Source organism: Odontesthes bonariensis, chromosome 9 (assembly GCF_027942865.1).
Source record: "Odontesthes bonariensis isolate fOdoBon6 chromosome 9, fOdoBon6.hap1, whole genome shotgun sequence".
NCBI classification, from domain to species: Eukaryota; Metazoa; Chordata; class Actinopteri; order Atheriniformes; family Atherinopsidae; genus Odontesthes; species Odontesthes bonariensis.
In genome coordinates this window covers 35,567,603-35,585,502 of record NC_134514.1, presented here as the reverse complement: position 1 = coordinate 35,585,502, position 17,900 = coordinate 35,567,603, and the positions used below count along the sequence as shown (strand labels likewise).

At 42.0% G+C, this 17,900-nt stretch overlaps 1 protein-coding gene across 3 annotated transcripts in view; it reads right to left on the bottom strand.

Annotated features, from left to right (window-relative positions):
* The window catches only part of nlrx1 (NLR family member X1), a 56,459-nt gene extending 40,890 nt beyond the window's left edge, over window positions 1-15,569 (bottom strand). For all 3 annotated transcript variants that reach the window (XM_075474150.1, XM_075474151.1, XM_075474153.1), the window contains exons 1-2: window positions 15,409-15,569; window positions 2,025-2,076 (exon numbers count right to left, since the gene is read on the bottom strand). In XM_075474150.1, coding sequence (XP_075330265.1) covers window positions 2,025-2,041 — 17 coding nt within the window. In that variant the 5' untranslated portion in view covers window positions 2,042-2,076; window positions 15,409-15,569. The remainder of the gene's footprint in view (window positions 1-2,024; window positions 2,077-15,408) is intronic.
* Window positions 15,570-17,900: the final 2,331 nt, after the last annotated feature.

Sequence of the window (17,900 nt, the reverse complement as noted above, 5' to 3'; positions counted from 1 at the left end):
GACCCAACTATAGTTGGAACAGACTCTCCAGTCCCCATTCTTAAAAATAGGGACCACCATCCCAGCCTGCTCCTCCATGGGTGTTGTCCCAGACCTCCATGTGACACTGAAGAGGCATGTCAGCCAAGACAGCCTCACAATGTTCAGATCCCTCAGCATCTCACAGTGAACCCCTAACGGAAGATGCGTCACAACAAACACAATATTCAGTGAGGTAAAAGAAATAAATAAAAAAATTACTAGATGATCAGACAGATGATGAATAGAATAGAAAAATACTTTATTCATCCCCCAATGGGCTAAATTAAAAAATACAGATGATGAATAGTCAGATTTTACAATGCGATATGTTTCCAGCTCGCACAAAAGCTGTCCTAATGTACTTAAGACATAATAATTAATAAAATAACTTAAAAATAACTAATAAAATTGACTTATGGATTATTTTGTACATGTATGCTCCTATTAAAGCTGCAGTCTGCAGGATTTGTTGTTGTCATACGTAAAGTCCTAATTTTTGGCATTTTAAGAGTTTACATGATCTATCATAACGCTTGAAGTTGAAAACGGTGACCTCCGTAGTCGCAAAATGCAAGAAATGCTTATTTTTTTAACCAAAAAATAAAAAGTTATTCAACTTCCTGTCCCGCCCCATCAAAACACATGAGAACTCGTGCACGTCTACGTGCATGCCAGATGCGCGTACACGACTCCTCATTCATCAACTCACCTGTCATTTGCGATCATGGAAGACACAGTAAGTAGACTAGCCCGTAATGAAGTTCAATAGTCTAGATAAATAAGCGTGGGGACGAGCCTACCTTGTATCGCGCGTGCACAATCGGTGATTGACAGGCAGCAGAGCCCAGCTCGTGACCTGATTGGTTACCTTTTACCGGTCCGGTCTGCAATTTTGTAAACAAACCTGCTGGCTTTGGAGGGACCTAGTGGGACATATAGGGGACCTAGAGTCCAAAAATAACAGGTAAAGTCACATCCAAAATAAAACTAATATTTTTTTTATTCAAGTATGGTGTTGCACTGGTGGCGGCCTGCTGCAGTAGCTCTGGACATGCTGCGTCTTTCTTTGCTACTTCTTGAGATTTCAAATTTTTGCTGGTTTGGATGCTGCGCTGCTTTAAAATGTGTTATGACGTGTAAACATTGCAATGGGAAAGTTGTTTGCATGTGGGAACAGCTGATTGATATTTTCAAAGCCTAAGTAATGCCTGGATTCAGACCAGGTGAAAAGAAGATGTCTACGATGAGAGCAGGAACACAATGGTGGAGAAAGAAGGAGGAAGTTTAAACCCTTTCATCCCTTGGGCATCATGGTAACTATGAGATTACTGATGTATAAAATGGACATGGTACTCCTGACAAGGAAGAAGCAGATATATCAGAAAGGCCAGATTATTTTTTCATTATTATTTTAGGAATGGATGCTACTCTAATGCAGTAATCCAGACATTTTTTCACATTTAAACTGGAGGTGTTCAGGAGAAAAACTATCTCACCCACTGATTTTCTGAAAACTATGGGGCTGGGAAGAAAATCTAGGCAGAAAATCTGGACTGCTTACATTTGTACTCTCGCATGCAACCACTGTAGAACATCTTCAGAACGTTTGAGGACTTCAATGTGTGTTTTAAAGTAGGTTAAGTGAACATCACTTGATCGCTTGTATTTCATGATCTTTAAATGTTTCTGACTCTAGCACTCTATGAGCTGAGTAAGACTGCTATTAAAATACGAGCTAAAAATAGTTCTATCATCACAAACAAGTGGCTACATTTTCATAGAAAGAAAAGGACGTCGACCAAGTCAGAGAGCAGATGAAGAAAATTAGGGGAGAAAAAAGCTAAAAAAATTTATCAGGAGCTGTAACCAAACAATAACAGAGATGGCTCTAAGAAGATGTACAATTGAAAACTGTTCAATATCTACGAATTGAATGCTGAATCAGTCATTGAACATGACGATTGAGATTTGAGTCTCAGAATCAATAGCAGTGTATCGCTTACCTGTGTAGTAAGCTCATCCTTCAGTTCTTTTGCTTTCTTCTATCAGAGTGTTCTGTGAACAGAATATGAATACAACAGATTCACACAACTGTGGCGAAATTACCAAAAATACATGGCAATGCAACAGAAAAAACAGGAACATAAGGTTATTCAAAGGTTTGAAGGGACTTTTTTTTCTTCTTTTTTTCCCAAACAGCTGTTCATTGAGATCTAGGATGTGTTATTTTAGTGTTCCCTTAATTGTTTTGAGCAGTGTACATACATACATTATGCATTTGGTAGACACTTTTATCCAAAGCGACTTACAGGTAGGGTAAAGGGGTGTTACCTAAGGACCCCCACTGGAGGTAGTACCTTTCATGCAGGGGATTTGAACCCAGGTCACCTACACGAAAGGTGGCAATCTTACCACTACACTATCCAGTCCTAGTGTATAAGTACTCATGTACGTTCAGACTTCTTCAGAGTTGCAGCCTAGCACTGTTAGTCTGCTTCATGAAGCTTAATAAACGTGGGTGCAGACTCACTGTGCTTTGTTAACAGAACTTTCCACCGCAAGGCAAGACAAGACAAGGCAAGGCAAGACAAGGCAAGGCAAGTTCATTTGTACAGCACAATTTAACAACAAGGTGATTCAAAGTGCTTTACAGATACTTTAAAACAGAAGAAATAAAAAGCATGATTTAAATTTTAAACAAAAAAGAAAGAAATAAGAACAATAGATAAAATCAGCAGTATATAGTTAAAATGTGATTAAGTTTTGAAACTCAAGCTTCAGATCTGGAGCTTTATTCAAATGCAGCTGAAAATAGGTGTGTCTTCAACCTGGACTTAAATACACTGAGTGTTTCAGCTGATCTGAGGCTTTCTGGGAGTTTGTTCCAGACATGTGGAGCACAGAAGCTGAATGCAGCTTCTCCATGTCTGGTTCTGACTCTGGGAACTGATAAAAGACCGGATCCAGATGACCTGAGGGGTCTGGAAGGTTCATACTGGGTCAGGAGGTCACTGGTGTATTCTGGTCCTAGACCATTCAGAGCTTTATAGACCAGTATCAGAACTTTTAAGTCTATCCTCTGATGGACAGGCAGCCAGTGTGAAGACCTCAGAGCTGGACTGATGTGGTCCACTTTTTTGGTCTTAGTGAGGACTCAAGCAGCAGAGTTCTGAATAAGCTGCAGTTGTCTAACGGACTTTTTAGGTAGACCTGATGCTGTTACAGTAATCAAGCCTACTAAAGATGAATGCATGGACTAGTTTTTCCAGGTCCTGCTGACACATCAGATCCTTTAACCTTGATATATTCTTAAGGTGATAGTAGGCTGACTTTGTTACTGCCCTAATGTGTTTTTCCAAATTTAGGTCTGAGCCCATCACTACACCCACATTTCTGGCCTGGTTGGTAGTTTTTAGGTGTATAGATTGAAGTTCTGTGGTGACCTGTAATCGTTTCTCTTTGGCTCCAAAGACAATTACCTCAGTTTTGTTTTTGTTTAGCTGGAGAAAGTTGTGGCACATCCAGTCATTAATCTCCTCAATGCATTTACCAAGAGCCTGTACAGGGCCTCGGTCTCCTGGTGACATTGTAATGTATATGTATACCACAATGCAACACACATTTGTGTATGGCATTTCCTCAAACCTCTGAAATGTTTTAGGTTTGAGTTGTTTTAGATGGTAAGTATTTTCTCTTTTATGGCCCTATTCTGCTTAGCTCTTAGCTTAAGAATTAATAGCCGGAATTCATAAAAACTAAACTTGATAAAACAAAAACCAAAATGCAGACAAAGTTGAAGAGACAAATTGACCTGAACTTGAACTAAGTATGAAACAGAATAAGAGGTTGTAACGGCGAGAATCTGACAAAGACAGAAAAATCCAGCGAGACTAAGGCTACGTTCAGACTGCAGGCCTTGATGCTCAAATCCGATTTTTTTGTGAAATGGGATTTTTTTGTGAGGTCGTTCACATTGCAATTAAATGCGACCTGTATGTGGCCTGCTGTGTGAACGGCTTACCGCTCCATACTATCCCGCATGCGCAGAAGAGCGTACGATGACGTCATACGCAGCGAGCGTGCCCAGTGTTTGCGGAAGTAAACATGGATGGTAAGTGTAGGAATGCATATATTGCGATTTTAAAGTTGTTGTCCAGCCGGAGCCAGCACATTAATCACGGCATAATTTTAAAGAGGATATTAAAAAGAAAAAGAGCTAGGCTTTTGGCCCTGGCCTTTTGTGGGGCAGTGGCATCGTCTATCCAAAGACACGTTTGGGTGCATCGTCGTAGCCAGGAGTGGTGGGACTGTGATGTGACGCTTTTCAGACGCGGACTTTATTCAAAATTTTCGGATGACAAGGAGGACTTTCATTTATCTCTGTGACCTTTCTTTAGCGCTATCACTACAAGACACACACCTTCGACGGTCCATATCGGTGAGCAAACGCGTTGCGGTTGGACTGTACTGGCTGGCAATAGGTGCTAGGTCGGATAAATGCGCCCTGGCCGTTCAGACTGCAGTCGCATGGCAAAAGATCAGATACGTATCGGAATTAGGACCACATATCCAAGGCTACGTTCAGACAGCACACTTAACACATTGACTCCAAAGTCACGTAAAACTACGTTTTTACTGCCCATGTGTTGGCTCCCAAATGGTAAAAATACGTTTTTACGGTTTTTTTATGGATTCTGAATCTATACATTCTAATGCACATTCTGTGTGATTTTTGTAATTATGTGATGAACAGAACTGACATAGATGGCAGTCAAAAACTGGTGTCATCATCTGAACATTTTGATCATTACGTCAATGGCTTTGCGTCAACTCAAGAACAATTTTGATAACGCTGCATTGATTGTTGTGCATTTCCGCATTTTGTCCAATCGCACGTGTCGGTTTCCAGAGGGTGGCGGTAAAGTAACATAAACAAACAACAAGAAGGAGAAGAAGACATGCGACAAGTCTAAGGAGGCGGTCTTATGAACAGGTTAGCTTTGCAACATGCGACACATCGCAAATCCTCTGACCCGGATATGTAAGTATCTAAAGTGCGACAGGCTGAAAGAGCGCACGTTTCACAAAAGCCCCGATATCTCATTTTGTTGTTGATTTTGGTGGATACCCGCCTTGGTTTAGCTAAGGATAGCTCGCTAATGGCGGCACCTAAAAACACGCAGTTTTGACCCACAAAGAGTTTAAAGTCTCAGCTTTCAAACGAGCCATAACATGTTTCAGTGGCCCTATCACATAATATGCTGTGACTGTACAAAAAACGTCAAAAAATGGTTTAGAACGCTGGGATCCTACGACATAATTCCGTAAACACCGCCGGTATTCAATGTGTTAAGTGACCCAAATTTTTTTTGGCCCTATGCGACCTGTATCTGATCTTTTCATGACAGTCTGAACAGCACAGATCGGATTTTTTCAAATCCGATCCAGGCCATTTGGATATGTGGTCCTAATTCCGATACGTATCTGGGGCCCGTTGCACAAAAGTAGGATTTAGACATCCAGGATGAATTACTTAGCCAGGTTCAAGGAATCCAAAACATGGGCGCCCAGGCTTAGTTGGTTGCACAAAGGCCAAGCCAGGATGAGCAGACACGGATTCATTAAGCCAGGTGAAACCGATCCCGGATAAGTGCTGCACACGGCTTGCTTAAATAGACCCCACGATCGATCATAGATTCACTGATTCACCATGGCAACAAGGGCGGCGTATTTCTCCCCAGCGGAGCAAGAATTATTATGGAAACCTATGAAGAGGTGAAGGAGAAAATAAAACAAAAAGGAAATACCGCCACAGTTAAAAAACAAAGGGAGCAAGGGTGGCAAACCATTGCTGACCGCCTGAATGCGTAAGTAGTGCACAAATACACTCTCACCATGCCACTGAAACATCACAATTAGGCTACAATCCAAATAAAATGTTAATTAACATATCGTCACCTTCCTAAAATAATCGCCCAAGTCATTTTTTGGCATCAAAGGTGTGGTCCAAAAAATGCCTAAGTCATTTATTTAATCTTAGTTTTTATGAAAAACAATAAGTGTTCTGATGTCACGCATCCTTTGATACATACTTACTGACTGAAATTATTATTTTATGCTATAATTTAACTTTTGGGGGGAGTTTTTTGTGTTTTTTGAAAAACCTGAAAAAATTACTTATGCGATTATTTTAGGAAGGCGACGATATTTAAAAACATATTTGTAGCCTACTTTGATTATGAATAAGTTGAAATTGACTGCATGTGAGTGAAACTATCTAAATGTAACTCCATGCTCCTCCACTGTTTCATTGTGTGTGTGCGTGTGTTTTTGTGCGTGTAGATTTAACATGACTGGGCCAAAACGGACATGGCAGCAAGTCAAAGTAAAATATAAGAACATCCTGCAGAATGGTAAGTCCCCTGACAAATACTTAACAAGTGTACTTTTTATTACGAATGTGCCTGCCCACACATTGCCTGTACTGTGCATTAATTGGTTTAACATTTCAGATGGTCTGCAATGCTGACTATTTGATCAGTAATGTTGTGGCAAAGTGGCCCGGCTCGGTCCACGACTCCCGAGTGTTTCTCGGAGATCTATCGGCGCCTATCACAAGGTGAGCCACAGAACCTCTATTGATAACCACTTTTAACATCATTGCTGTGTTAAGAATGTCACTACTTATGAGGTTGTGATGGTAACATTTTGTATTCACAGGTGAATTCCTGGGTGTATTGCTGGGTGACAGAGGGTATGCCTGCCAGCCTTTTCTGCTCACTCCATTTGCAGACCCTCTGGAGGCAAAACTGGCATACAACCATGCCCATGCCAGAACAAGGGCCCGGATAGAAATTACATTTGGCCTACTGAAGGCACGTTTTCAGTGTCTGAACCACCTGAGAGTCAGCCCAGACAGGGCATGTGATATCATTGTGGCCTGTGCTGTCCTCCACAATGTGGCCTGCCTGAGAAAGGAGAGGGCCCCCAGAGTGCCAGCTCTCATAGACTGGGACAGTCCTGCCATCTTCCCGGATGACGACTGTGGTCGGCTGGTCAGAGACCAATATGTGTTCAATTATTTTAATTAATATTGCATGTTTATTTAAGTTGGGCCTGCAATGGCAGAGGAATTTTTGTTAGGTTTTTGTGCTGTATAGGCAAGGCAATTTTATTTGTATAGCCCATTTTTACAAACAGTTTGTCTCAAACTGCATGCTTTGATTCTGTGCTTTTTGTCTTGTAGAGCACTGTGTGACTTCAGTTTTGAAAGGAGCTGATGGTTTACTTGCTTTGATTCATCATTGTTCAATAAAAGAACATCATGGTACTCTCTAATGTGTATTTATATTTATATGGTGATGTACTTTATGTGTAGTCTGTGGGAAACTAAATTATCTAGTAGTTCATCTAAAATCATCAGTTATCTAAAATGATTGTAATTAATGATCACAAATGTTTCAATAATGATAGTGGGTATAGTTAAATGTTTTAACAATATGTTCTAGGCAGTGGAATAAATATTGGTTTCCATTTGTGGCGACCGCTGACTGAGATAAGGAATGAGATTAAATAGATCCTGGAATTTAGCCTGGTCTGGAGCAGGCTAGCTTCACAGAATAAATCTCCATGGTAACTTACGTCTGAACATATCCCACTTTTGTGCAACTGGATCACAGATAAGTTGATCCAGGATAGCCAACATATCCCGGCTTAATCCCTTATCCTACTTTTGTGCAACGGGCCCCTGATCTTTTGCCATGCGACTGCAGTCTGAACGGCCAGGGCGCATTTATCCAACCTATGCGTCTGAAAAGCCGCTCACATCACAGTCCCACCACTCCTGGCTACGACGACGCACCCAAACGTGTCTTTGGATAGACGATGCCACTGCCCCAAAAAAGGCCATGGCCAAAAGCCTAGCTCTTTTTCTTTTTAATATCCTCTTTAAAATTATGCCGTGATTAATGTGCTGGCTCCGGCTGGACAACAACTTTAAAATCGCTTATAGATGGCCAAGTCCTGCACCCAGCCACAGCAGAAAGTCTCGTAAGATTCTAAAGATTTGTCACATTTAAACTCCTGCATAGTGTAGTAACTTACACCAAAGACAAGATAATTCACTATGTCCATATATGTGCACGGAGGTAACTGGTCCAGATCTCTGTGCCATTCTGCTGCAGGGAGCTCGTAAGGATCAATATTTTGGATGCTCGAGAGCTTCTCCAAATACCGCTGCTTTGCGCTTGTAATAAGCTTGTCCCTGTAAGGTCCCTTTTCTTTCGCCTTATCTTTCTGCATTGCTTTGCTTTCTTTCTTTTTTTTATTGTATTTGTCTCTGTCCTGTCGAAATGATAAATGCGGGAAATTTAAATATATCTGGAATATATTGGCGCGCCTACGTTAAGTTCTGATGGCGTTGCCCCTGGCAACCAATAGTGTGTCCTACCAACATGGCCGACCGGCTCACGTGACTCCTCATTCTCAATATGCATTCCTACTCTTACCATCCACAAACACTGGGCACGCTCATGACGTATGACGTCATCGTACGCTCTTCTGCGAATGCGGGATAGTATGGGGCGGTAAGCCGTTCACACAGCAGGCCACATACAGGTCGCATTTAATTGTAATGTGAACGACCTCACAAAAAAATCCGATTTCACAAAAAAAAAAATCGGAATTGAGCATCAAGGCCTGCAGTCTGAACGTAGCCTAAGTGGCCTGGATCGGATTTGAAAAAATGCGATCTGTGCTGTTCAGACTGTCATGAAAAGATCAGATACAGGTCGCATAGGGCCAAAAAAATTTGGCCCTATGCGAATTTTGAATTGGGGTCACTTCAGTGTGCTGTCTGAACGTAGCCTTAATACTGCGGGGAGAGTGATTGCTGAATGAATACAGCTGAGAACTTTGAACACAGGTGTGGCAGTGGAGATAAAGATCGGGGAACTGAGGAAAACTAAAAGATGGAAGGTGTAGCAAGAAACTAAGACAAGACAAGACAAGACAAGACTTGACTAACTGATTAAAGAAAAAGTAATAAAGACAAAACACAAGTAACTAAAAAACAAACAACTGAAGTCTAGACTAATACAGACTGCAGAAACATAAAATAACTCAAAAACAGAAACAAAGTAAGCTTAAACAAAATGCCAACTAAGAACAAGAACAGAAAGCAACCATGGAGTATTCTATGAACAAAACGACAAATCTAGACTAGGAGGAAAGACAGCAACAAATAAATAAAAACAAACGACGAAGAGATTAAAACCTGCAGGACAGCAGCCCTCAAGGACCGGATGTGGACATCCCTGGTCTAGCAACAGTTGCAGGCAGCCAAAAAAGAAAAGAAAAAGTCTTCCTAGACCCTGCTAATGCCTTTGGATCAGTACCACCTGAAATATTGTGGAACACTTTCAACTTCTTCCATGTTCCAGAGGCAATATCAATGCTGATCAAAGCCTACTCCCAAGACCTCCAGCTTTGTGTAACAGCAGAGGGAATCGCCACCACCTGGCAGCATGTTGAGATTGGCAAGATGGCAGGTTGTACCATCTCCCCTTTAAGTTTTATCATGGCAATGCAGCTTATAATTAGGGCATCGCGTCATCATGGATAAGCATCTCCATCATCAAAGGTCAGGTTTCCAACCAGAGATTCTCCATTAATGGTGTCCCAATACCAACAGTCTTGGAAAAGCCTTAAAAAAAAAGGCTGGGACATTGGTATACTGCAGACTTTAAAGACTTCAAACAGGTAGAGCAAAGTAGGCAAGATACCATTAGTGGCCCTACAAGGATCAACAACACCGCTCTACCTGAGAAGCTGAAGCTGTGGTGCTTTGAATTTGGTTTGCTGACCTGCTTCATGTGGCCACTCACCATCTGCAAAACCATGCTGTCCCACGCCAAAAGATTGGAGAGACTGGTGAGCACACAGATCAGGAAATGGCTCGGTTTACCATGATGCCTTAGCAGGGTAGGGCAGTATGGGAATGGAGCCACCAGCAACTGGTGGTGGAGGTAGTGTGATACCAGGACGAAGCAGCCAGGTGTGCAAGAGCAGTCTCGCAATTCCAGCAAGGCCGCTGGATGAAGTGGGATGCAGTGGAACAGTGTAAGATAAATGGTGTGACCTGTTGAGTATGGAAGTAAACAGAATAAGCTCCATTATCAGATCATCTATGATGTTCTGCCCTCTCCAACCAATCTCCCGCTCTGGTTTTGAGACCATTCAGTTTGACACTTTTGTGCAGCTCAAGCAACCTTAAAACACATCCTGGTTCCCTGGGTGTAAACAGGGGGAGGTAGAGTCTACAGCCCTGTCTGGCAGGGGGGTAGGTCGCCTGATCCAGCCCCTCACCCTGACTCTGCCTTCCTCACTCTCTCTTTATTCTCTTCTACTATCTGTTCCCATTGATACACCCCAAAACACTCAAACACAACTCCAAACAAGGTAAATTGACTATACTTGTACAGCGCTTTTCTAGTCAATCTGTCCACTCATAGCACTTTGACACTACACGCCACATTCACCCATTCACTCACCCACTCATACAGCACGCTACAGTGTGCTTTTTGTTCGAATCATTCACACACATTCATAAACCAGTGGACGCATCGATAGGCAACAGGGTTCACTGTCTTGCCCAAAGACACTTCGACATCTGGCCCAGAGAAGCCTGAAGTCAAATCACCGATAACTTCCAATTGGCAGGCAACTGCGCTTCCTCCTGAGCTGCAGCCGGTAAGAGGACACAGTGTTGTGCAGAATCGTTAGGGTTTGAACACCTAGTCCTATTTGTAGAATGACAAGAAAACTAGAAAGAAATAAAACAGAAAAACCAAGACATAAAAAGAACCAAACCAAAGTAAAGAAGATCACGAACCCATATTTAATTATAACAAGCATATTATAACATATTTAGTTATAACAACCAACGTTGTTAAAACAAATCTGGACTAAATTATCCCATAGATAATAAAGACTTTTTAAACACAGTTTGTGATTGTAAAGCCTTTACTCCGTTTGTGAAAAAGTATACAGGATCATTTTAACTCTCATTTTTGACATCTTGACCTTTTAAGGGCCCTGCAATGGATCTGTTTGTCACTTACAGCTTTGCAAACACCATTCTGCCTGCCACTAGGTGTTTGTCAATAGATAAATCTGATGTGTAGATTACTCTTGTTTGCATCAGGGCTACTATAGGCACATTCGCTTTACTTGCTGTAAAGTGTAGCCAGATCGGGCTGTTTCCCAACTAATTTGGAGACTTTGAATAAATTTGTATTGATTAATATTAGTTTGGGCAGGCAAACAAAATGTTGGCTAGTTCCAGGGGCGTCACTAGATTTTAAGGACAGGGGGGGCTAAGCCCCCAGGAGATGCACAGGATGTGAGCGAACGTTTAATTTCACAAACGGCTCTTGATCCATCTCTGGATCCCCTTGCTCTCTCTGCTTTGGCCTTGCCTGTTGATCTTTTTCTCCCACTACATCTCCTTCTGCCTGACCCTTCAAGATACATTAAAACAATGAATTGAATTAATAACTGATCAACAAAGAGGCTAATGCCATGACGTTTGCTCACAACACAATAATTGTTTGTAACTACATTTCGGCACATATGAGACTAAAATGTTTGTAATTTCAAGTCCTGAAAAATATTACTTGATTACTTAAATTAGTCATATTATGGTAGCCTACTCTTGAAAATATTTTGGCCAGTCTAATTTGGCTTATATATCTCTCTCTTGGCTATCTCCACTTTCCAATCATTACTCTCCTAAATAAAAGCTCAAGTTAAATAAGTCTTATATGGTGCACCTGGACTGAAATGTTTCATATTCATATCGAGTTCCATAAAATTCCCAAGACTGTCTGCATCACAAATGACTCTATCCTGTGACTCACCTTTCCAGTAGAGCTCTCTCCCCTCTCATTCTCTCTGCTCCTCTGCCCTGACTCCTATTGGTCAATAGGGGTGGTGGTGTGATTATTATTAGTGTATTATTATTATTATTATTATTATTATCATCCTTATTGTCATTATCATCCACATAATCATACGTGAATGAGCTCAGCTCCTGTTTCACTGTGTGTATCTGATGCTGGAGCTGATGCTCCAGAAGGAAGTCACCCCAAAGATAGTATATGGTAAAAAAAAAAAAGACTGCACAGCTGACTCTATAAACAACCAGGACCTTCACAGTGCATTTCAGATTAACTAGTTAGCTATGTAGCAGCGTTCTTTTAGAGCCGAAATGTAACTTTTGACTGCAAAACAACTAAGGTAAGACGTGCACAGAGACCTTCTTCAGCACACAACACACGCTGTCTCCTGTACAGGGGGCTCTCTGCAAGCCCGGTTTTTATTTGTCAAACAGGGAGCATTTCGTTCATTAATTACATGGGACTTTCTGTTGTTAGCTGGGGGGCTGGAGCTAACTTATTGTCACCAACAGCAGTGATGAATACTTACTCTTTTGAAAAAATTTCGTATATCCATTTTTTGGTTCTGTGTGCTCCGTTCCCGGTACACATGCTGCAGGTACCCAGGTGCCGACGAGTGCAACCTAGGTTGCAGGGAAAACATGGACTGGATTTCAGTGATGTGGGCGTGCTCTATGAACAAGTGGAATGGATTGGATAACGACGCACTGACCCTGACGGTAGCCGTCCACTATTCCGGCACGTCAACTTAACTCGCCGGATTGGATGCCTAGTCTCGCCGTGTTGCTACTGCAGTGGGCGTGTACAGAGGGGCTTGTATACGAAGTTGTAGATAGAATATACGGGCTCCGGGGGAAAGTAAATAACTTGTGATTTTAACCAACCGAAGTTTCTCCCTCTAAAAATTTGATTTTTGGAGGGAAATGAATGTGTATAAATCGTCAGCAATGGAACATTATTTCGTATTTCACCATGGCTGTGGATCTGCGAGCGAGGAGAGCTGCTGTGCTGCTGCTGCGACACAGGAGATCACATGATCTACTTTCGTTGGATAACGCACTCAGTCTGCCGTGGCAAATTTGCATAAAGTTCGGCCGAGCCCAACTTTTTGACGTGCCGCAGGTCCGCCGTGCCGGAATCCCAGCATGCTTTGCAAGCACGGCGACAACGATCGGCCGGATTTCATTGAAAATTAATTGAATGCGTTGGATACGGCTTGACGTGCCGGAATAGTGGACGCCTAGCGTAACTCTCTACCTTTCACTATTGGGAAACTAAGATTTATGATCATATTTAAGTTAATAATGACTGGTTGTATGACCATTTATTTAAACTCATATTCTGGCCACATTATATTGAATTTGTCGGCAATTTTTTGTAAAAAAATAAAATAAAATTATAAATGAACATAAAATTATTTAGGGGGGCTTAAGACTATTATAGGCTAAAATAGGCCTAATGACGCCACTGGCTAGTTCGTCTTGATTTGAAACTATTATTTAACTGTTTCAAAGGCTAATTTTAAACTAAACTCAAGATGGCATACACAGTTTAATCAGTCACTACAACAGTCAGCCCAGCCCACTTTAGAGATACCCGTTGATGACGTGCCTACTGTGCCCTTGGCCTCCATTTGCATTCAATTTCTAACAAAGCTAGCAAGTGAACTGCAATTTAGCATCGAACTAAGATCAAAAAGGGGGAAAAAATGTGAAAAAAAAAAAATCTTATAGAACAGATGGGGAGATTGATTTGAGGCAAAATTAACATTGGCAACACAGACATTTGAGAGATATGAACTTCAGATAGCAACAAACGTTGCTTGCCACGCATCCGTTAATGATGTGGAAGACTTGTTTATCATACTGATGTATGAAACCAGTCTATTTCAGATGTATAAAAACAAATTCAAGGCTATCATGAAGTCATGTCAGGCACCTTATTTCAGTAAGGAACTTTGACTGGACATTGGAGACTCGCCATATTATCTTATCTAGAAGAAATCACCAACTTTACTGTGAAGAAATTAATTTATTTAAGCATTAACTATTGCCTCAAGGAAACAAGTTGGTGAGCACTTAATTGAGGCTGATTAAACTTTAGATGACAGTGGGACTGTGAATGCAATCATCAGGATTCTAAAAGCTAGTCTACTTTTTTCTATTTTCTGATTTATGATATGATCAGATTTCTAATTTCTAATTGTGTGGTGACTAAATAAAAGTTCAATAGGACAATATCCTAAATTCAATGAATACTGATCTATTTCAACAACAAAAAAGTGCTCCAGTTCCAGAGAACATTCAAAGCTTTTATTTTAGTAAAATAAAATATCCAACTTGTTTCCAAAGAAAATAAAAATGTTAATTTTGAACAGTGCATCACACAAAAGGTAAAAGCAAAACTCATGTAGCTGCTTGATTCAATTCAATTCAATTAATTTTTATTTATATAGCGCCAAATACAACAAATGTCATCTCAAGGCACTTAGATAATAAAGTCCAATTCAAGCCAATTGGTATTCAATTAATTGTAATCATAATTATTCATAAAATAATCCAATTCGTTCATTCAATTAAAAAACAATTTCCTAGCTAAGGAAACCAACAGATTGCACAGAAACTGATGAGCAAGGCCTGTGTCAATTCTAAGTCTTCCATCTTTAAAAGACATCCCCATTGAAGTACATTATTGTCAGACTCTTTGTGGTCACTTCTGAGAGTGCCTCTCCACTTGTTTGTGAGAAGAATCTTGTATTTGTAGAAACTGTCACTTCTGCAACCCTTAAAAAAAATAATAAATAATAAAAAATAAATAAATAAATAAAATTAAAAAAAAAAAATCACACACTCCAGTGCTTAGCAAGATCCAAACCAGGACTGATGGCCTTCCTAGACACAGTGTAGATAAGTTTTCAATGAAAGGGGGGTAAAAATGGGTACACCTTTGCCAGAAATACATATAAACACATATAAACAGGGGCGGACTGGGGAGAAAAAGTGGTCTCGAAAACCATCGGTAAAAAGAAAACGATTAAAAAAAAACAAAAAAAAACTTTATACACCACGTCCGCTCTGGGCTTCCGCATAAAGCTGTCACAAATCACAAACTGTTTTTAAAGAACCTCTGTGAGAGTCTAAATGCCCCCTCAACTGTCGAATCGAAAGCCAACTTTCGCTTCGTGTCTGACAACCTTGAAGCGGTTTCTTGTGCTACAATACAGTTGGGAAGAAGAACATTGACGAAAACGATGGTTTCTAACGGGTGGCGACGACAGCAGAATTCATGAGCAAGTGAACATGTGTAATATGTTATATTTACGGTCAGGTAGCTGCCTGATAGCTTCGCGTTCCCCCAACTGAAGTCTGAACCCACACCGAACATTCATGCCAACGAAATGTCATGCCGTGTAAATGAAATCTCCACATACCAGTGTCTGGCTGCCCTTGCTGCTTGTTGTACTACCGTTATTTGGTGTCTTAAGTCCGATTTATGCCCTACGGAACCGGACGAAATTCGTCTGTCAGGTCCATACGTTGCTCCCGGAGCTTCTGTTTATGCCTCCGTCCGTATTGCGCACGTCCGTAAGAAATCCTCTAGAGGGCGGTATCACAGCCCTTTTACAGATACTCATTATAGAGACTCTCTGGCGGTATATATTGAGTCATTGTCGGCCGCGGGTTTGAGAAACATGGCGTCAATTGAGGAAGTTGCAGTCATACAAATGTATATACCCCCTGACCATCTCACAAATCCTCTCCTCCATTACCTGGCATTTTTAAATCTTAAAAATTTTTAATCTCCTACTCTTCGTTCTTCTTCTTCCTCCATAACTTCCGGAGCCAACACGCTCCTGACTCTCTACTGCCCCCACGAATTCCTCTGGTATTGCTCCGTTTCGCCCGGAGCTCACCGGATTGCTAAGCTCTTGACCTACGGACAAACTGACGGATGAAACGCCCCCCGGAACCGGGTGAAAGCGTCCGTTTCCGTATTTACCGTAGGGCATAAATGGGCCTTTAACTTGAACATGCTACAGCACTGACATTATGAATCATGAATCATATTGTCACGTGATTCATGACGTACATGAGTTTCAGGAACGACGCTGAAGATGGTTTCCTATTCGCGAGTTAAAGGGATAAAGTATAAATATAAGCTTCTGTGCTCCACATGTCTGGAACAAACTCCCAGAAAGCCTCAGAACAGCTGAAACACTCAGTGCAGAGTGGTGTAAAAAGATTACTCTACTCTACATTACTCTATAGCTCTGACTCAGTGTATTTAAGTCCAGGCTGAAGAGACATCTATTATCAGCTGCATCTGAATAAAGCTCCAAATCTGAAGCTTGAGTTTCAAAACTTAATCACATTTTAACTACTGATTTTATCTGATTCTATCTATTGTTCTTATTACTTTCTTTTTTGTTTAAAATTTAAATCATGCTTTTTATTTCTACTGTTTTAATGTATCTGTAAAGCACATCGAATCACCTTGTTGTTGAATTGTGCTACACAAATAAACTTGCCTTGCCTTACAGTAACAATATTAAAAAACGGAATAACTTATTTATTTTAATTGGTTGATTTAGTTTTTGTGATAGAGAAATATTTTTTTAACAACTTCCCTGCATGTTATGTATCCCAATTTCTTTTCTTTTTTTTTACCACAAGAAAGGGTAAGTCTTTCTGAAATATCCAAATTGGTCTCTCTTCCAGCAGTCGAGTAAGTTCTCACCAGTGGCTCTTATACTCCCGGCCCTGATCTCATCTCCTGCACTGTCTCCTCTGCTCCTCTCATCTCCTGCACTGTCTCCTCTGCTCCTCTCATCTCCTCCTCTGCTCCTCTCATCTCCCGCACTGTCTCCTCTGCTCCTCTCATCTCCTCCTCTGCTCCTCTCATCTCCCGCACTGTCTCCTCTGCTCCTCTCATCTCCTCCTCTGCTCCTCTCATCTCCTGCACTGTCTCCTCTGCTCCTCTCATCTCCTCCTCTGCTCCTCTCATCTCCCGCACTGTCTCCTCTGCTCCTCTCATCTCCTCCTCTGCTCCTCTCATCTCCCGCACTGTCTCCTCTGCTCCTCTCATCTCCTCCTCTGCTCCTCTCATCTCCCGCACTGTCTCCTCTGCTCCTCTCATCTCCTGCACTGTCTCCTCTGCTCCTCTCATCTCCTGCACTGTCTCCTCTGCTCCTCTCATCTCCTCCTCTGCTCCTCTGCTCCTCTCATCTCCTCCTCTGCTCCTCTCATCTCCTCCTCTGCTCCTCTCATCTCCTGCACTGTCTCCTCTGCTCCTCTCATCTCCTGCACTGTCTCCTCTGCTCCTCTCATCTCCTCCTCTGCTCCTCTCATCTCCTGCACTGTCTCCTCTGCTCCTCTCATCTCCTGCACTGTCTCCTCTGCTCCTCTCATCTCCCGCACTGTCTCCTCTGCTCCTCTCATCTCCCGCACTGTCTCCTCTGCTCCTCTCATCTCCCGCACTGTCTCCTCTGCTCCTCTCATCTCCTCCTCTGCTCCTCTCATCTCCTGCACTGTCTCCTCTGCTCCTCTCATCTCCCGCACTGTCTCCTCTGCTCCTCTCATCTCCTCCTCTGCTTCTCTCATCTCCTCCTCTGCTCCTCTGCTCCTCTCATCTCCTCCTCTGCTCCTCTCATCTCCTCCTCTGCTCCTCTCATCTCCTGCACTGTCTCCTCTGCTCCTCTCATCTCCCGCACTGTCTCCTCTGCTCCTCTCATCTCCTCCTCTGCTCCTCTCATCTCCCGCACTGTCTCCTCTGCTCCTCTCATCTCCTGCACTGTCTCCTCTGCTCCTCTCATCTCCTGCACTGTCTCCTCTGCTCCTCTCATCTCCCGCACTGTCTCCTCTGCTCCTCTCATCTCCTCCTCTGCTCCTCTCATCTCCTCCTCTGCTCCTCTCATCTCCCGCA